The sequence below is a fragment of the Lissotriton vulgaris genome, chromosome 1_1, assembly GCF_964263255.1.
Source record: "Lissotriton vulgaris chromosome 1_1, aLisVul1.2, whole genome shotgun sequence".
In the NCBI taxonomy this organism is placed as follows: domain Eukaryota; kingdom Metazoa; phylum Chordata; class Amphibia; order Caudata; family Salamandridae; genus Lissotriton; species Lissotriton vulgaris.
Genome location: NC_141685.1, coordinates 1,389,055,320 through 1,389,076,921, shown reverse-complemented (window position 1 = coordinate 1,389,076,921; position 21,602 = coordinate 1,389,055,320). Strand labels below are relative to the sequence as shown.

At 44.2% G+C, this 21,602-nt stretch overlaps 1 protein-coding gene across 1 annotated transcript in view; it reads right to left on the bottom strand.

Moving 5' to 3' along the window:
• AASS (aminoadipate-semialdehyde synthase) overlaps window positions 1-21,602 on the bottom strand; it is a 568,722-nt gene that overhangs the window by 33,840 nt on the left and 513,280 nt on the right. Inside the window, exons 19-21 of the mRNA XM_086966854.1 lie at window positions 20,098-20,265; window positions 9,329-9,424; window positions 7,019-7,134 (exon numbers count right to left, since the gene is read on the bottom strand). Of these exons, the coding sequence (XP_086822980.1) occupies window positions 7,019-7,134; window positions 9,329-9,424; window positions 20,098-20,265 (380 nt within the window). The remainder of the gene's footprint in view (window positions 1-7,018; window positions 7,135-9,328; window positions 9,425-20,097; window positions 20,266-21,602) is intronic.

The window sequence follows — 21,602 nt, the reverse complement described above, 5'->3', positions numbered from 1 at the left end:
GTAGAGTGGCATAGAGTGCAGAGTAGAGTGGCACAGTGTGCAGACTAGAGTGGAGTAGAGTGGACTGGCATAGCGTGCACTGGCGTAGAGTGGAGTAGTACAGAGTACAGTGCATTGGCGTAGGGTCCAGTGGCAGAGTACAGTGTTAGAAAGTGGAGTGGCAGATTGCAGTGATGCAGATTGAAGTGGTGTGGTGTAGAGTGCAGTGGCGCGTGGTAGAGTAGTATGGGGTAGAGTTCATTGGCATAGAGTAGAGTGTTGTAGAGTAAAAAGGCGTAGAGTGAAGTGGCGTAGAGTGAGAGTGAAGTGGTACAGAATAAGGTGCAGTGATCCAGTGTGGAATGGCGAGGAGTGGCATAGTGTGGAGTGGTGCAAAGTAAACTACAATGGTGTGGTGTGGTGCAGAATAGAGTGGAGCAGGACAAAATGAAGTATGCAAGGTGTTGTACCATACTGCGATTACAGACGACACATCTTCAATTGAAATGACCATTACATTTGCACAGAAATACAGTTTTACTAATAAAAGTATGCATTACACAAAAGATAATGTGTGGAAATGTCATCACCTAGTGTATTGTATTAAAATATCAGTTTTCCTCTCAATTCAAAAGAATCACCCTTTCAAGCCAAAAGGGACAGGGACAATTAAACCATAAACAAAGAATATTTCCCTTTTGTGCTCCCCCTTTAAATACGTAAATCGTCTACGTCTATTGATCCCCAGTCAGAATACATTAAATAGAGTACACCATATATATTATTAAGACATAAAACGTATTGGAGTCTCCACAATGTGTAAAAATGTGTTTATTGTAATTATTTCATTAAATATAATAATGCCCACACTACATATACAAAACAATACAATTAAAAAAACGTTTTAAAACATAGGGGGATGACAATATCATCTTAGTACATTCATTTACAGTATTGAATAAACACACTCCCCTTTCTTTGTAGACACAATTTACATATCCCACATTTTAGACAAACATACGAAAGTATTAAAAACAGTTACAGAAATCGCTATAAGATAAAATCCTATCACAAGAAGTCCTTATACATAAACATTTTGTCGACACAGCATTTTGGAGGTTCTTGAGATCCATCCCTTGCCCTTCTCAGGACAGATGTATGTATATACAAAATTTCACACAGTAAAGCAATTGTTACTTTGTCATTGTTCATTACACTCATCACTCAGAAGTGGGCTTGCGGGAATAAGAATACAGTTGCCTCCGGTATTTGTATATCTAGTTCTGAATAGAGGGAAGTGATTTATATACTGATCCTATTCGGTACCACGGTGTAGTGTCTTCTAAATCATATCAATATTATCACACTCTCTTTAGTGTAATAGCACCCCTTCATGAAGATAATAAAGGACCTCCAAAATAGTGAGGAAACCTCATAGATAGTATCTTTCTACACTGTTGTATCACTGGTCATTTCTGATTCAATGTATACATACCGGCCATATCCCTGTCATCCAATTTCCAGAAATGGTTTAGGAGACATTCATATTTGGTTTTATGCATCAATAATATGTGTGGAGTACTCTAGCACATTTGTACTCAAAATATTTGTTTCCACCACACTTCAGAATTATCAAAAATGTGCTTCATTTGTGCTTTTCTAATCCTGAGAGATTATGAAATATCTGCACAGTTAATTTACAGACATTTAGCATTTTTGTGTGCTAGAAAACCATTTAAATTCACCTAAATCTTCTCACTCTGAAGTCAGAGATAGAAAAGTAAAGACCAGGCTCTCTGGAAGACAGAGCCTGACATTTGACATCTGCCTTTGAATGCATAGCAAATGTGACAAGAACAAGGTTTAAAGGCCTGCTGAGCTCGCTAACAGCACGTGTGCTTTTGGCTGTCTTTCTATGTTCATTTTATATATATGTTATGTTAATCCTGTGGACCTTTGTGTTTGATTACAGGGTTAACCCAGCTGCTGCAACTCAAGGGGCTTGATTAATACACCTGGTTGGTTAAGTCATATATAATTACCGAACATATGTGCATGTCCATTTTGTTTTTATGATGCCAGTCTCCCTATCGTGGCACACAGTTTTTATAACTGACACATTGTTTGCAGGCGCCACTTATTTTACGGTATTACAATAGCATGATTTCACTTTGATATTTTGCTGTTCTCTCAGTTTACAAAAGACCAGACAATCACCCGTTTATTACAAATGTGTTTGATATGAACAGTATGTAAGAAATCCTGCATATAGCATGTTTCATATAAGTCTATCATGCTGTGACTACATACCATTGTGTTTGTCTTTGTCCAAAAGTTCGGTGTTTCTGGTACTTTCGTACCGCTTCCAGACAGGGAAGTAGCCTACCCTGCCGCGTGCAAATACATGCGCAAGCCATTTTTAGGTCGAGCCTAGTGCAGCGTGCATGCGTTGCTCTGGAAAACGACTTCTTGGAATCGCTCTGGGCTTTGCACACGCTCGTGAGTTTTTAGTTTTTTTACATTATTTTCACTGGTCATTGCGTGTATCTTTGTAAAAAAAAGACATCACGCAATTGAGTTAAGTGTCTGCATGTATCCGCCCACGGCCAACGGCGTGTTGTTACTGGCGTGCTGTGTGCCATCTGTCCGGTTTCGGATTTCAAAGGCTTCGCATCGCGTCCCCCTTGTGGCCGCGGCCGGGCACTGTTTTCTGTAAACAGCGCTTGTTAATTACCGCGTTCGCTGCGCTTGTTTCTCGGTCTACCTTTCTCAATGTCTTGTATTCGGCTATTGACTCAGAGTGTCACAAATCATTATAGAACAGGATGGTATGCTTGTGTGTTTCTCGCACAACCGGAAATAGAGTTTTCCTGCGTTGCAGCGAGCCTGGTTTATTTTAGAGTACCAACAGTTGGGGTTATCTTCCTTGCACTAGCAACACCGCTGGTTAAACATGGATTTTGCAGCAAAGATTTTGCCCGAACCAAAGGCCAAAAGCAGCACTTTCTTGTTGCGAAACCTAACTTGTAATATGACATTCCTCTGAAAGCACTGCACTTCGACTGACCGTGTAACGTCATTGACGTTGTTTATTTAGAGAGTCTCCTTCAGTTTACTTCATGTTAAAAGCACGTTACAGCATCTCCTCTCAGCCTCTTGCTAGACAGGACTGCCCGTTCCTCTCTGGTACTGGTCTACCCCTTCAGGCTCCAAAGAGGCCACATCCGTAGTACACATCAAGGCTGCCTTCAAGGTCATTTCCTTACAACTGGGCGACAAATAACTTGGATGTTTGTACACCGGATGGACATGCGAGGTCAAAACATATCTGCAAGGATGGGAACAGACACGAGAGAAAGATGCGCACCCTGGACAATGACACTTACTGACATGCCTGGCTCACTCTAGTCCTAGCGCCCAGACAGAAAACCCCTAGCTAAACATTCACAAGGCGCCCCTGATCCGCGCTGCCTTCCTGACCACAAAGACTGCCAAATAATACAAACCGCTGCTCGCTGTGATTTGCAGTTTCCACTCTCGCTGAAGCAAGCAGCACTGGCAAAAATCCCAAAGTAAACAGAAAACAGTACTTACTTGCATTTTTACAGTAGCATAAATCTGAATTCCTGCATGCGCAGGTAAGTGTCCTATTGCACGGGGTGACCTGCGGGTCTCCGGATTATGACTGCTCGCTCTCTGTCCACCCTGGTGTGTGCCTGTCCCACCCTGGCTGCGACAAGGGAGGGCAGGATGAGCAGGTGCCTCTGAGGTTTCTCGCACTGCACTGGGAGGATGTCCTGTCCGGAGCGGGGAGTGGAGAGAGGCAGGCAAGCGCTGCCAGTCACACGGAGCGGGCTGCGCAGCTCAGCTGCTGCCTGTCAGCTGTGCAGTGTGAGCCCGCGGCACACAGCCCTCCCTCCACAGCAAGGCAGGCAGTGGGGCAGCTGCTCCTCCACAGCAACGGGCCCCGGCCGGCTCTCCCAGGGCACAGAGCTCGTCGCTCCTCTGCAGTCCGCAGCGTCTACTCCAGCCTCTCGCATGTGGGAGCAGGAAGGGACGTGGTATTGAGCGCAGTGTCGTAGCAAGGGTTTCACGGGCCCCAGTGCAAGCAGGTAAATGGCCTCCCTAGCCACAGTGAGAGTGGTTGACGACAGCAATGATTTGGGTGCACTGAGCTTCTTTCACCCCAGGACCCGGTGCCACTGCACCTGCTGCACTGATGATACCTACTCCCTGGTTCTGCATCCCTATCGAAAGATATGGCTTGAAAGCTCTTCTCAGTGCAAAACTGTGTGTATACAATATATGAAATCTGAGTGGAAAAGTTGCGACTCCCCAAAGGTTATCTCCAATTTTATAAGGGAAATACTCCTCTCAACCTGCTGGTGATTTGAAGTGTTTTGAAAACGACACCATTGAAGTTAAGCGCGGGGGCATTCATTGTGTTCTTCTAGCAGGATGGTCACTCAAGGTACATGGATGGACGTGACCTGATGGGAGGGCAAAGGTGACCTCGGGGTTGGTGACGTAATCCGAATGAGGGAGATTAGAGGAATATTCACCCATTCTGCCCCACTGTGTAGGTACTACTCGTGCGTCCATGGCAAGCAAGCACTCATGCACTTCATCTATACACCACAGAGCTCTTTTCAGGCTGAAAGCTTCGCTCATCCCTGCAGCTGCAGTGATATTTTCACTAGTCGGATCCTGCAAGCGGTAATCTAGCAGCATTAATTGAAACTCGGAAATGAAGTCCCACACTAGAGGTGGCTACGGAATATATCAAGATGCAGAGCCTTGGCATATTGACTCCAGCCCCAGCCAGCTGCTAGTAAATCAGCCAGAAGGCGCTGCTTTCCCCAGAATTTTAATCAGGACCCTTCAATCTTTGTACACATTTCTCCAGGGAGCAGAGCATGTAGTTGTACTTCTGAAAGTGCCTCTTACAGTATTGTATTGATCTTTCTGAAAACGCATTATTTCTTTGTTTTAACATTATTATTTCCGCCCTTTACATATTACGTTATGATGTGTTAGAGCAATTTGTACAACATCCATGCTGCCAGTGTTATAGCTACTCAGCACTATTGGAGGTCTTGGTGCCTCCTAAATTGTGGCCCAGATTCAGTAACACATTGTGCAGGGTTTGCGTTACTGTTCTGTTACTGTTCTGGATACATGTCAACACTCCCAGTTACTGTCCTCAGTAGTGATAAATGACTAAAAACAACAACAAAAAACGCCCTGCACCCCACTTTTCAAAAACTGCACCTTGCACAGACCTTTCTCGTGAAACTCTTCAAGAAAACGCCTCTTTTCTGTCCTTCAATTATCTTATGAAAACACACTGGTTCTGGAACTCCTTGCTGCAGCTGCATAACGCCCTTTCTGTTGGATAGGAGTGTCTGTCAATGAGATCTATAAAGTTTGTCTTACGTGAGATTATGTGTAGCACTGATCCACAAGTACCCAGCTTCCCGTGCCTGATGCTTTACGTGCACCTTTGCCTCAAGTGCAACCATCCTCCACATGTGCCAATAGTTATGGCTAAACACTTAAAAGGTCCCAAAGGGGAGACCTATTGGCTATGCCAATGCTTATTGTTTATGGAGTCATAGAATCGTACCGGGGCAGGGACATTTGTTTTTGTCCTCCGGAATGCCCAGGACCAATTTTGTCCATAGGAATATGCCAGAAACATGTTGACAAGCTGAGTGTCATAGGACCATTGTACTCCTTGATTGCCCCTCCCATAATGATCAGTGATATAATTGTTTTCATAGTGTCTATCGACCCCGCTAATAAAGGGATACATGGGCATGGATGAGTTATTTAACCCCCGGTCACTACATAAAAAAAGAGTATATATACATAGAGCTCCCTGGAATACGGTCGGTTCCATCCTGGGTTTTAGCAGACAGAATGAACCCAATGATGAAGCATGCCACTACTAGAGTGTGTGAGGGTTATATATTTAAAAAGAAAAGCTTTTGCCTTCTCTGAATCTCATGGCACCCAACAACGTTATTTCGGGTCTGTGGCTTTCTTTTGCGTTGGCAGGCGAGTACTTCATTGGTTTGAAGTAGGTGTGGCTTACTCCTGAAAAGTGAAATTGTTAGCAAAATGAGTAATCTTTCGCACTTGGCCCACTGAGTTTAAACCACTGTACATGGTGTACAAACTCCGCATGACAATGTTTAAAAGAAGTTAACTAAACCTACGCCCTGCACAGTGATGGCGCAGGCCTATAGACAGCATCTCAAAATCAACTACAGCTTCCAAATAATCCCTCTGATCTTTTCTTTTTTTTTTTTTTTTTTTTAAATATATATATTTTTATTGGTATTTTATAATACAATATAAGGCACAAACTGTGTTAAAAAAAATCAACCTTGAAAACTTTGCTTTCCAAATCTTGATAACGAAGACCTGTTCCTAAAGCTCTATTGCTGGCTGTGAACAATCTTTATTTGAATTTGGCTGTTGTCGTCAGTTTTTTTCGCTCTACTTTTTAGGAAAGTGGTTTTAACTGCATACAAGGCTAACGTGCAGCAAGCCAAGGTAAAAGACATGCGTTTCTATGTGGCAAAGTAAGACGATGCATTAGCTGATGTCCATGCCTGACCTGTAATTCCTCCCGCCCACCTTCCACCGCATTCCTTTGTCATGCTTTTGCGTCCAATCATACCTCACGCTTTCTCAGTAGCACTCAAATGATACGGCTCAGCCTTTTTACATGCGTCAATAATATTTTGTGGAATTGTCATAATGCAATTTTGCTCCATTTCCGCAAACAATTATACATTTTCAACGAACAATGTGGAAATTTCATTTTTAATATAGTGCATTTAGGAAGGTGGGGTATATCAAAGATCTAGATAGTAACAAATCCTTACTTTTTAATTTTGAATCATACCACTTCCTCATTTCGAATACAAGTGTGGCTGATTGCCATAACTACCCTTGACCAAAAAGGGACAGAAACCTAGTTTCATAACCAGATTTTGGAAAAAACGCAACAAATAAAAATAAATCCTACCACTCCACGGCTTCTAGATTGCCATCATCTTTATTCAGTTTATTGTACACAGCTTCCTTCAGACTCGCAGCACTGCTAGAAGGAGGAAATCCGTGAAGGTGGCAAAGCAGCTCTCTCTGTAACAAGGAGCAAGATTAACCATTAGTGTGGGTGTCACAAGTTAACATTCACACGAAACAGTTCCTATTTAAAATGTCGATCCATAAACTGTCATTTCCCAGGGCACTGGAATTTTGTGTTCATACCAAACCAAATTATTGGCAAAAAAAAATATCACATTTATGCAATGTATTTTCTGATGGATTACTATGTGAGGGATAAAGTACCCCCTGCCATACATTATAATGATATTTCAAGTCACAAAGGAGCTCCTTGGTGGTACATAGAAATGGGCTGATGGCCTGATGACTCCGGGCTCCCCACTGCCTGGGCCAGGTTTCCCTCAACCGAGAAAATACATTAGCGCTTTAGGGGAATTACTCAAAATTAAAACAATCTTTCCTTATCTGAATTGCTTATTCCAGCAGACAGGGCTATCAAAAGTGTCATAAATGTAACTCTTTGTTTTTCATTTAATAAAGCTCAGCCCTTCATTCAGGATGGCAACCCCATTGCTAGACCTCTGCAATGTAAGGCCACAACTGCAACTCGTGATCCATGTTTGCCTTTATTCTTATTGGTAACTCACCACTTGAGCAAACAGCCTCCACAAGGAGACAACGCGTGCCCCCCTCCCCCACATGGCATTTGATGGGCCCTTTATGACCTGTTCCACCCAGGTCCAGCCCACACAGTGTAAAGAGGGGAAGCTCCAGGACTAGTGTGTTTTAAGAAATCGTTCCCGGTGATGGTAAAAAATGCTCCATTCAGGTCTTCTCCTGAAGTAATGAGACAACAATGGGGCAGTACAAGCCCGTGCTTGTCGGTTCTTCATAGGCATGAAGGGTTTGCCTAAAACAAACTGAACTGGAAGCGGAGCACCAGCAGGTATACACTCAGGTGTTCTGTATTGGCGGATACAGAGGTGAAGCCCACATCTGTTGGTTTGGTTGTATTGCCAGAAAGCGTTACCAGCATGTAGGAATAAGAAGGGCTCACACTGAAGGCACCAAGACAACACATCACATCACTGAGGTCTGAATTACCACTAAGACCTGCTCTGTTACTTAAGTCTTCGCCCCGTCTTCTGGCAATGGTTCCAGGGCTGTCCCACCAATTTTTGACACCACTGAATTTGGTATGCGATGCAGGTCATTTTAACTTGTGTGAAGATGAACCAACACTTCTTTCCTCCCTCAGATATTCATTGAGTGCCCACTTCACCAAGGTCACAGAAGATCATGAGGAGCAGGGATGCGATATATCCACAAGGATGACTAGGATTAATTCAAGCATTCCTTCCAGCATTTCACTGTTGCAGTGATGGGGAAAAATAAGCTCCTGTGCCCCCGAAACTCCCAAATGGATGATTTGCCCCAGCATCACAGGTTGGTGTAGGTGAACCGGAGAGTCGCCATCTGGAAGAATTGGTGTCTGTTCTCTAACGAAAAAGAGATCCATTCCTGTACTGTGAAGGGAATGGCCCTACAGGATATGTGTGCTGATGTGCCATAGTGTCAAATGTAGTAAAAAAATCTAAGCGGACTCAGAGGCAGATCCATCCCTTCATTTATCTCGAATGCATCATCGACCAGAAATGCAGTTTCCAAACTACAGAGCAAGCGAAGCCCAGATACTTCAGTTTGGTGGAGCTTGGGTGGTCAATCTGGTGTGGTAGCTAGATGTCCATATTGCCCGCTAGAGTTTTGCCCATGACAGGAAGATGGGAGAGGGGTGGTATTTGGATAATTTGTTGTGGCTTGAGTTTTAGAAGTTTACTAGCATTTAAATAGTTTGCGGTGATGAGGGGAAGGTGTCTGTCACACCAGACGAGCTAACTGTTGAGAATGGGGTGTCTAGAGAGGTTTGGGTTTCTCATTGTTGTAAAATGTACCTTCCATAGAGCTGATGATACTCACAAGGGAAAAGTGATCAGAGGATTGAAAGAATGACAGCTAAAGACTTAAGGGATCCATAAGTGACACTGAAAAACATGTTTAACATTAGAGTTAAATGAGAAAGAGTAAGCAACGCCTCTCTGAAAACTCGAAAACTACAAGTACTAAATATGAATACTCTCCTCCAGTTATAGAAATAGTTAGAATTAAAATAAAACAATGAAAGTGTAAGGAAACATAATCTTACCAAATTCTTTGCATAAAAATGTTCTGTAAATAAATACAAAGTGTGTAATGAGCATTAAAAGCATACCCATGTTATAGATGGAGCTTCAGCGGCAAGCATCGGGCAAGGGTCTGCATTGATTAAGCCCAGTTTCACAAATCCACTCATTGCTTTACAAAATCCCTATAATAAGAATAGAGCAGACAGCAAATCAGTAATTAAAAATCATTTAGAACAGTGGTTCTTAACCTTTTGACTTCTGTGGACCCCAACTTTATTACTACTAGAACCTGGGGATCCCCACTAGATCATTTTTGGAATTCGGGGACCCTCACTGAGTACTTACTGGGATCCTGGTCTAAGCTTTTACGATAAATGATACCACATAAAAGTACACAAGAATACAGAAACAAGGATTCATTAAACAAATATTCAAATGATGACATTTTATTTCATTCACAAATACATAAATACATTTTTTTTTTTTTTAAATCGAAATTTCAGTTTCAGTGGGAAGGTTGGATTTTAAAAAAAATTCAACGGAGGATAGTCATCATCCATACTATATTCGGTTTGATGCTCTTGCACTGCTTCCATTAACCAATCTGAGAAAACTAAAAGAAAATTGCCTCCAACTTCACATTTGCAGAAGGTTTTAGAATTTTCAACTGCATTTTTTGTTTATTTATATACACTTTATTAATTTGTTAAAATTATCACATTTTCTAAACAGTCGCAGCGACAGCCACCCCCACCCCTAGGTAGGATTTGCGGACACCCATAGGTCCCTGGGCCGCATGTTAAGAACCACTGATTTAGACCTCACAGGTAACACTCCAGGTTTTGTTGTCCCATCTTTCCAACAATTGTAACACACAGTCGTGCCATAGGTGTGGCAAGCTGATAGACAAGGAAACAATTACTTGCCTGTAAAGGTGATTTCCCACCACTGCCACCTTTTACAGATAACACATGCATTTGAATATTCCACCAGCCTAGGGTCTTCTGGTAAAAAACACATGGACCATGTTATGCCTTTAAGCAAACACTTGTTGGTCTCAGTTTTCCCATCCCATTGCCTAGTCACCCCCTTGTTCATGTTCTGAGCACACCTCATATAAACTGGCAACATCAAGAACAAACCAATTGAACCGACTTGCATCAGAGGCTGCAGAGTTGTATGTGAATCTACAAAAGATACCCATAATGGAAAACCACTTGTGAATGTAAGTGGCCTAGGCTATTATAATTATTCACCAATGTTTTGATTACAATATGAAGCAGCTGGCCCACGGGAGGCTGGTGAAGAGTTTCAGAATCATCGAAATAGGCTGTGCAACATTTCCCATCGAATCATGCAGTAATGCACCTTACAATAGGCAAACAATGCAGTCAACGAGCCATCTGGAATGGTGAATTTGGCCACTGCTGGAACAGTCCTAAAACCATCAAAATCGGAGTTGTGGGCTAGAGTGCCCTGGTGCTCTCAGTTCAGCAGGTCGACAGAGAATTCCTGAATCTTTCTTACCCTCCTAGCGGAGATGACAGCTGCCTGGATGGCTAATATTCTATTGGTCATTCAATGCCGCAAAAGCCTTTAATACGAGACCACCACCGCACTGTTACCATCTTAGCATCGTCATCCTAACTGTTGGAAATGTTCACAGTACACGTTTTCAAAAGCCTTGTATGATAAGTTGAACAAACAGTTCTCTGGTCGGGCATCTTCAGTAGTGGAATATGGCTACCAGAAGTACTTGTAGCAACCTTTCTTAGTGGACTTCTCAAAACCCAACACATATGGTTACAAGTAGTACTGGTAGGGCCACATTAGAGTTGGTCAGCACCTCCATACATTCTTGGCACAGACATGGGTGTACCAATAACTAGAACAAGAAGAACCATATCAAGATGTTGGATTATCATGCATAATTCTTACCGAGTTCATGCTCAGTAGGAAATGATTGGGCGGTGATCTCTGAAAGTGGGCATCTCTCCCTCGCCCCTTCCCCCTCCACTATCCACTTATGACAGATGCATCTGCCCGCAGCGGTCGCGCCCCATGCGCGCCGAAGGTGCGCCAAAGGTAAGCCCGTCTACGCCCGTCCACGCCTGGATTGCGCCTAGCGCCAGACCACTGGCCCCCGCAAAACCCTCTCCACCTGCATAACGTACGACGCCGCTACCCTCTTTGCCCTTAACCCCGGTCGCACACCTCAATGCTGCGAGGCTACCCCAGGACACACCCATGTACCATTCGCCTGCCACTCCTGCAAGTTCACCTGCATCAGAACCCACACCAATTCCACTTCCTCCAAACACAGCTCAGACTCTAACCACCTGAAGTGCATCCTGCTGAACACCCGCTCGATCCACAGACACGCCACTGAACTCTGGGACCTACTCGACACTTCATCACCGGACGTCGCCTTCCTCACAGAAACCTGGATGAACGCCTCGTCAGCTCCCGACATCGCCATAGCCATCCCAGACGCCTACAAGATCATCCGAAAAGACCGCACCAACCAAACAGGAGGAGGCATCACCATCGTCCATAAGAACACCATCCGAATCACGACCAGCTCTGACGACAACCTCGCGACCGCCAAACACCTTCACTTCCAGATCCACACCGACCCCAGGACCACACTTAGAGGCACCCTCATCTAGAGATCACCAGGAACCCGCACACAATTCAACGAAGACATCACGGACTTCATTAGCCCACATGCCCTCACCTCTGAAAACTACATTCTACTGGGAGACCTCAACTTCCACCTAGAAAAGAAAAACGACTACAGCACCACCACCCTTCTGGACAACCTGGCCAACCTCGGACTCAAACAACTTGTTGACACCCCCACCCACCTAGCCGGACACACGCTCGACCCTATCTTCACCTCCAGCAAACACATCTCCTTCAACCACACCACAGCTCTCCATTGGACGGACCACAGCTGCGTTCACTTCAGGTACAAAAAGACCACGACCCACAACCCCCCACAACCTATTCCTCGAAGAAATTGGAACAAAATCACCACCGATCAACTCTTCACATCGCTTAACCAAAACCCTCCTGCAATATCATCGGACCCAAACCAAGCTGCCACCAAACTCACGCAATGGATCACTCACAGCGCTAACGAATTAGCACCCCTGAAAAACCACCAGATCAAACAAGGTAACAAAAAGGCCCCCTGGTTCAACGAGGACCTCAAGAAATCCAACCACTGACAACCTGACCACCCTCAAGGGCGCCACCTGCAATCACCACCAATTGATCCGATCCACCAAGAAATCGGCATTCAAGGATCGACTCGACAACAACGCCCACAACAGCAAGGAACTATTCAACATTGTCAAAGAATTTACCAACCCCACCGCCGGCACCAACGACATCACCCCTTCTCAAGACCTCTGCGACTCTTTATCCTCTTTCTTCTACAACAAAATTGCCGACATACATAACAGCTTTGAAATCCAATCCGAAGAACAGTCCACCCCACCCACCTCCGAACCAAAACAGCACTCTCACAACCTTTGCGCCTGGAACACCATCACCACTGAAGACACCATCCGCCTAATGAACTCCATCCACTCTGGTTCACCAACCGATCCATGCCCCCACCACATTTTCAACAAAGCAGACTCCATCATCGCACCCCATCTCCGCGATGTCATCAACTGTTCCTTCAACTCTGCTACCTTCCCGGAAAGCTGGAAACATGCCGAACTCAGCGCCCTTCTGAAGAAACCCACAGCAGACCCCTCTGAACTTAAGAACTACCGCCCCATCTCACTCCTCCCATTCCCTGCCAAAGTCATTGAGAAAGTCGTCAATAGTCAGCTCGCCGCCTTCCTTGAATCCAACAATTCCCTCGACCCCTCACAATCCCGCTTTCGAGCCAAACACAGCACCGAAACCGCCCTCATCGCAGCTACAGACGACATCCGAACACTACTAGACAACGGAGAAACAGTCGCCCTCATCCTACTCGACCTCTCCGCCGCCTTCGACACAGTCTGTCATAGCACCCTTATACAACGCCTCAGCAACGTCGGAATACAAGGAAAAGCTTTGGACTGGATCGGCTCATTCCTCGCTGGAAGAACCCAGAGAGTCCGCCTCCCCCCATCCAAATCAGAGGCCACCGAAGTCATCTGCGGCGTTCCACAAGGATCTTCACTCAGTCCCACCCTCTTCAACGTTTACATGAGTCCCCTCGCATCCATCGCGCGACAACACAACCTCAACATCATCTCCTACGCAGACGACACCCACCTGATCCTCTCCCTCACCAAGGACCCAAACACCGCCAGAACCAATCTACACGAAGGAATGAAAGAAGTAGCCGAATGGATGAAGAACAGCCGTTTAAAACTTAACTCAGACAAAACGGAAGTCCTCATCCTAGGATCATCCCCCTCATCCTGGGACGACTCATGGTGGCCACCAGCACTGGGTACAGCACCCAAACCTACAAATCACGCAGTAACCTGGGCTTCATCCTGGACTCCTCCCTCTCGATGACCAGACAAGTCAACGCCGTCTCATCTTCATGCTTCAACATCCTACGCATGCTCAAAAAAACCTTCCGTTGGATCCCCGCCGAAACGAGAAAGACAGTCACCCATGCACTGGTCACTAGCCGACTGGATTATGGAAATACCCTTTATGCCGGAACCACAGCCAAACTACAGAAAAAACTCCAACGCATCCAAAACGCCTCAGCCAGACTCATACTGGACATCCCCTGTCAAGCTCACATTTCCGGTCACCTAAAAAACCTCCACTGGCTTCCCGTCAACAAGAGGATAACGTTCCGTCTCCTCACCCACGCACACAAAGCCCTCTACAACCTAGGACCCGAATGCCTCAACACAAGACTGTCCTTTTACACACCCACCCGTCAACTACGATCATCCAATCAACCCCTCGCCGCAATTCCGTGCATCCACAGATCCACTATGGGAGGAAGATCCTTCTCCTACTTAGCGGCCAAAACCTGGAATTCTCTCCCCACTCACCTCCGCCTCACACAGAACCACCTCTCCTTCAGAAAACAGCTAAAAACGTGGCTTTTCGATAAGTAATGCACCCACCCTCCATCAAGCGCCTTGAGACCCTCTGGGTGAGTAGTGCGCTATACAAATTTTGAACTTGAACTTGAACTTGAACCATGTTTGCCTCAAATGTTCCTTGAGTGCTGCATGGAGAAGAAGCCCTGAAGAAACTCTTGTTTCCACTTATCTCAGTTCCTGAAAACTGGAGGACGAAGAAGAGCATACTGCTTTTCCCCATCTCTGAACGCCCACTGGTCGAAAAGGTCATCCACAGTACCACTCGTGTGACCTAGATCTCTGACCTGCTGAAGTCAGCCACTCTGCCAGTCTTTATTCCCACAGGTAGGTGCTCTATTTGGAAGCCCATCCCTACCGGACTTCCACTTTTTTTAAATAGGGTTAATAAGCACATGCAGTCCTGCCTCATGTGGTTTTGACTGTTATTTTCAAAATTTTACTGTGGTTCATAGCTGGAATGTTGGTGTATCTGACCACCTGCAGATCCAGCATGTTTTAGTGCAGCATCTATTTGGAATCTGTCCACAGCCCCCTGGTTGTGCTTATCTAGCTTTCCGGGACACATTCGCCATTACTGTGACTGCTCGAGGCAGAAGGGAGAAAGATATGTCAGATGTGGATGAAGGGTAGATCAGCCCAAGGTTCATCACCTGAATCTTCTGATAATCCCACACCGCTTGCATCCATTGTTGGTAAAGCTCTTCATGCCAGCTCACATTCTGAGCCTTGACACATGTATCATGATGCTGCCTGATGACATTAGTCCCAGCACGGACAAACTCTCTGCCTGAAACTTTGTTTCTCCTTCTCGCTGCCACAGGATTAGGCACGTCATAAACACCCTGCTGGTAGATTATAGATGCAAAGGGAAGGCCCTTGAGCTGCTGCAGTCCTGCACACTATCAGCACTTGATGCTTTTATGAATTTTCCAGTGGATGTAAAAGTAGGCCTTCTTGAGATCCAGTGATGACATACCAATAACTGCACTGAAGACAGGGGATCACCTCTGCCATTGTTATCATCTAGGACAAGTGCTTGCAGGTGAAGCACAAGTTAATGATGGGACGGTGGCCCTGCTATTTTTCTGCACTAGGAGTTTCTGGAGTAGTTCTCTTTGTATTCCAGCACTAGATCTATTCTAGCTTTAATGAGAGCACAATTAACTTTGCGGTGACTTTTCCACAAAATCCAGCATGTGTCCAAAATGCCATAATGTCCATCACCAATTTTTTTTACATGTGATTGAGTCAACCCGGAGGCCTTGTGCGAATCAAATTCTGATCAACTGAGCAGGGACAATTTGTCCTTCTTGGAACCGTCGTGCTTACGTGTGGCCCCAGGATCTTTGATCAGCCTTTATTAGACTGCTGTGTTGACACAAAGTCCTGTTGGTTACCTTTGTGGATTGACGCTGACAGCAATCAGAAAGGGTAGCCCAAAAACTTTTTTGAAACTGAGAAGAGGAAAACCTCTGTGGGTACAAGAACCTGCCTCTCCGTTCCAGAAAGGAAGACATGCGCCTTATTGCCATGGCACTTATAGCCTTCACCATGATTGCATCAGCCTTAATGGACTGGAGCACATAGTCTGTCTCCTTGCAAGAGAAGGACATATTCAGCACCTTAACCAGTTCTTTTGCTGAGAAATTGAATACTTAAAAGCATAGTACTGGCGGATCTGCCTGTGACTGATATAAAGAAAGCTGATGTCTGTCACATCCAGGGAAGTCCTCATAGAATTGCTAGAAGCACTTCAATCTCTGCCAGCATCTACCTAGCTTCAGCCTGCTTGTTGTCTGGCATAAGGATGAGTCGCTGCTTCCACATTGCTCACTGCAGTGGTCAGTAGGCGCGTTTGCCACATAACCCATCATCTGCGGCGTATTTTACAGATTTTAACAAAAGAAAGGGTCTAGCTCAAAAGGATCAAAAGTTACTAAAAATGTGGCAACACATGTTGCAGTGTAGTGGAAGGCACCTTGCAAAGGTTGACTAATCATCTTTCAGTTGCATATTGCGGTATTTGGGTTTAAATGTGTACTAATAAGGTGTCTAGACAGTGTTAACTTGTGTACAAACTACAATAGTGAACTGACACTGTCACTTAATGTGCTCCATTATGGCACATACTTTGCATTTTCTTGCTGCATAAGTCAGTTAACTGTGTCATAAGTTGGTCCTCCCTTGCTGCATAATTCCTGTGGCTCTGCCCATAAGAGCTAAAACTCCAGAGAAGGACATTAACATACTGCAGGGTGAATCTATTGAAGCTTCAGGGATTCTGGATTTAACTCAGTTAGGCTTGGGTCCATATTACTGGACTGAATTTAATTTTGAGGGTATAATTTCTAATCTCTGAACCCTTCTTAATGGAGAAGGAACCATAGTAGTGACATTACTTGAACTCTCATCCACTCTCATCCACCTTTGGTATGTTTGACTACCACATCTTTGCCATCAGAGTGGATGCTGCAGATATTAAGGTATTTGCTTTGAAATGACTTATGCCATTTTGCATAGGAGAATCCTAGGCAGTATCTCCGTTTCCTTGTCAATTAGCTTTTCACTCACCTGCCTACTGCTTCGTCCAAGGGTCTGCACTGTGCTCAGTGTTGTTTGGTCTGTATGTGGCTTCCTTGGGCTCCATATTTTCTTCATCTGGATACACTCATTAGTTAGGAGTACACAACATTTTGTTCATTCTCTGGCTAAATAGAACCAGAGAAGAAGCAATAATGTAGTTTCATGCTTATGTTTTAGGCGCTACCAAACACAGGAGATACAACTAACTCACTCTAACTGAATGAAGATAAACAGAGTGTAGGTTCTTTACTAGTCTTCAGAATAGCCGGACTTACAATTGGTGATCTTCACCTTGAGAAAACAGGCCCATCGCAGCTTTGAAATTTGTAAAGTTTATAGTTCTGCTTGACTAGGACCTGGCTGGGCTCTCTTTTGTCACCTCTGCATACTTAATTCTCTTTAAATGGTTCTGATCTTCTTCAAATCAGATAACTGCTTACACACTTTTATTTCCACATGTATGTATAATGGCAATTCACTTTATCTTGTCACACCTAAACCTCATTTGGACAGATTTCAAGTGTGAAGTGATTTAAATCATGTGTGCTTTACAGAATATTTGTCTTCTTAAATTAGTCCATGTATCTGATCTTTTTGCAAAAGTTAATTAATTCTAAGTGGAAATCGAAATCCTTATATATTTGCCTTTGTACTTTTGCCAACAGTGGAAATCTGCTTCTCTGTGTAGTTTCCTTCCACATGAGCTATTAATTTCCTCCGACCTGTTCCCCGTGCCCTGAAGGGTGGTAGCTTCTTTGCAGTTGTTAAATCGATGCTGTTGAACTAATTCCCACAATATGAAAGTGTCTACTGACCATTTATTTTTGTATGAAATTGAAGAATAATAATTAATCTTTCCTTGCTCTCCCTAATCAAGCAGCAGGTTACCAGCGAGTATTCAGCACACTCTTAAATTTTAAGTAAAGAAATTACAGCTCCAGGTCATATCTGACAAGCAGACTTGATGCACACTGACCATCCTGTAAGGTGAGAGTTGCTTAGCTGAACTTCTTCCTGCCAATGCACTTCAGTTTCCTTCTGACCTTCTCCAGGGACCCTGATAAGATGGAAAGGATTTGGGGAACACCAACCTGCGAGTCCACCCGTCACACAATCAACTTAGCAACTTTCCACAGGCTTGTGGGAACCTAAATCTAGGGCTCTTTTTCCTCATCTTGTGCCAATTGAGTCGTTGGCACTGATGCAGGGCTCTTGAAAAGGTTGATGTCTATTGTTGGCAGACTCAGTTTGGTTTGGTCTCTGAAGTACCAACGATGTTATTCTTGTTTTCCCTGGCGATCATCTTTAGTGACTCAGTGCATTCGTGAGACATCCTCAGTTTATCTTGGGGGTGTAACTTCTCATCCTGGGACTAGTCTTTTTTTTCTAAGAGGTGCATCCTGTACAGTGAGCCATGACACCACTAATCATGCATTTCTTCTACAATTGGGACAGCACAATGGATTGTTCAGAGTTCTACTCAGGCAAGCAAAAACAAAAACATTTATGATAAAAAACATTCCTCTATGTCACTCGAGAAGGATACAGAGGCAGAAAGAAAATGAGTAACTCAATCTTTTTGGCTCAGGTGAAACTCAGTAAGGTCAGGCGCAGGCAGGGGGTCACAAGGGGAGGGAGTTTTCATTTAATTTGTTTTAAACTTACCTTCGCCTCCGGTGCTGGACTCCTGTGTTGTGCCTCCTGCTCTCTGCAAACAGGAAGCAGAAGCAGGCAGCCTCCCTCTCTTACCCTAAGCCAATCACAATGCTGCAATGGCAGCTGTTGTGATTGGCAAGGACGCCGTCCTTACAGGCATCTACGGGGAGGCGGTTTTCTTCATGCAGGTTGCGCAGCAGCCTACATGAAGAAAACAGAGAGTGCTATGACTGGTTTGGTCGGCCCTGGGGCCGAACAAACAGTCAGCACCCATAACATTGGGATAGCCACTTCTCCCCGACCCGCCCACCTACCCGCTCCCAACTAGGCATACCCTTCTTCTGCTTTCTCGCAGTGCGAGAAGCTGAAACATAAAATGGTATTTATACCATTTTACGTTTCTGCTACTCGCATTGCGAGAAAGCAGTAGGGAGACGCTCCGGCGCCCTAATGGAGGAGCTGCTCCTAAGTAATGTATTAACACAAGCATCACTGGGATATAGAAGGACAGCAATGTTAGCCCCACTACCCCCAGGTGGAAAACTTAATTGCCTATGGTCCTTCTTCACAGCAGTAGCCTCACAGAGATTTTGCTATAAAGAATGTGAACCCTCACCCACATTGTATGGCATGCTTCTTTATCGAGTTCCTCCTCACTGTGACCTCTCTTGCGTTTTAGACCGGGGAGATGAATAGGAGTTCTTAGGATGAGGACTGGTTTCATCTAGGCGTATGCCAACACTGTTCAGTCACAGAAAGAATGGACCAGTGAAGACTCCTGAGCCTGTGTTGGAGCATACTGATACCTCACCTATAGTTTGAGGCCTGAATATATGTGTTTGGAGCAATTAGTAAATCTTTGAATTTAATATTCACCCTTTAATGCATGCACCCTTAGTTGGGTTTACCTAGAGAGAGAAACACTTTCCTGCGCTGATTCTAGTAACTTACAAAGAGAAACGACAAACTGCTGCAAGAGAACATGGTCAATGCTCAGCGCATCGCTTTTGAACCCCTACAGTCATCACAAAGGATCACTCGTTAAAAGTAGCTCATGCTAGTTACATCACTCGTGCATTAATAAAAGCAATATTTGAACCAGTTGCCCCAAACAGAGCTAACAAGCTACATGCTGCCCACCTATCTATCACCCCCAAATACAGAAACGCAGCATATTGCAAACAGATCAGAGGGGAAGGAAGTCAAAGCATAGAAGCAAACAAACATAAGGTAAAATTTAAAGGAAAGCAAAAATGGAGTTCGAATTGATCTTCCCTCCACGACAGAGATGGTTAATGACCCTCATCCTTGTATAACCACTAGGTCTTTGCAAGTGTTCTCCGCATGCCATGTGTGGAGTGCTTCCCTACTTCAGTGCTCCAGAAGAGGATTTCAGGCTGTGCATAGTCAGCTAATCACACAGAACAAACACAATGACCATTGTTCTTAAACACACTTGTCATGCACAACCATAAAAACGTCAATAAATAGTGGCTAGCTAAGTTGCGTAGTGTAGACACACTCCCGGGACTCACCTTGTACCTCAGTGTGCCTCTTATCAAAGTGTGTGCCGACTGGATGCCATATGGTTCCGCATATTTCGTGCTGTCCCGGTTTGGAATACCTTCTAAATTCAATCCTGGAAAACAATCCATGACGGAAACAGAATCGAGGAGTGATCCACCACCAGGAATATTAACTATCTGCAGGAATAATAGAACAACATTTAAAAAAAATTAAACACAAGTGTATGTTCTAAAGCTACAATTCCCTTGCTGTCTTTTTTATGTTTTTTAAATCAGGTTATTGATTCTCAAAATTATCAACACTGTTCATCTCTTGGTTGACATTAGCTGCCAATGACAGTCTACTGTCAACAACATTTTGTGAGAATGGGTAATGCAAAAAACACCTCAGGGAGCAGGAGGCACTTAAGCATAAGGCTCTGGTTCTGCGTTTGATTGTCAACCATTAAGATATGATCTGCAGCACTCTGGTTTATGTATGTTAGGTTCCTGCTTCTGCACAACGTTATGAGAGCCAGTATTCCTTGTAGGGTTTGCTATTTGCATTAACAGAAAGTTAGAATTCATTGGATCACCGCATGATAAATGGTGTGTAAGCGATCTTCCCCCTTGGAGTCAGCCCTAGCAGATGGGTTTGTGAAATCTATTGTGGTTAATACTAAACCAGTGAACCAAAAATGTGGAGATGTTCCAAGATATCTCATTTTGGAGAATCTACTACATTTTGAGACAGACCGAGGAAACAAAACATGGACCTGGTATCTAATCCCAGGCCAACATTGCTGAAATATTTTTTTCTAAAATACACAAACAATTCTCACAAGGATTAAAACAGGGATATTGATGTTAGCATTAAACGGTAAAAAGGCAGATCCAAAGTTAAGGATTGAAACACTGATTAGTATTTCGACTACACTCCCAACAAACTGCAAAATGAGGGTGAAGGTGCCAGAAAGCAGTAGAACAGCACATACAAAAAGAGATCAAATAGAAAAGTTAAGTAAGGTAGGGGAAAGCCTGAAAAGGAGAAGAGGTTTGGCAGGGTGGAGAAGAAAGAACAGTTAAGGTATTAAGGAGCAACGTTCAGGAATTAAAGGGCCATGGGGCATCAAAACTGGAGAAAAAGCTTAAAGGATTACTGTCAGACAATCAAAAAATAAAGAAAAAATACACGAGCGAGGCAAAAGTGTGCTGAATGGCGAAACATAGGGAGAGGGGTGGTAAAAGGATAGGAGTGAAGGTGGAAGCGGAATAGGTGTTAAGGGGTACACAATATATAGCACAATATAGAAACAGCTGTGGGAATCGGTCAGGTGTCTTCTCATAAATCCAAAATGTTAAGGAGAATAAAAATGCCAGGCAGCAGAAAAGGAAAGGGATATTTACACAAAAACAACTTGGTCATTACAGCTTCAGGAATAACAACAACATTGTATTAAAAATCTAGTAAATATCGTCTATCTTGACATTTCAGAAATCTGCCCAGTGGTGGCATTCACCAAGTTGGGCTACCA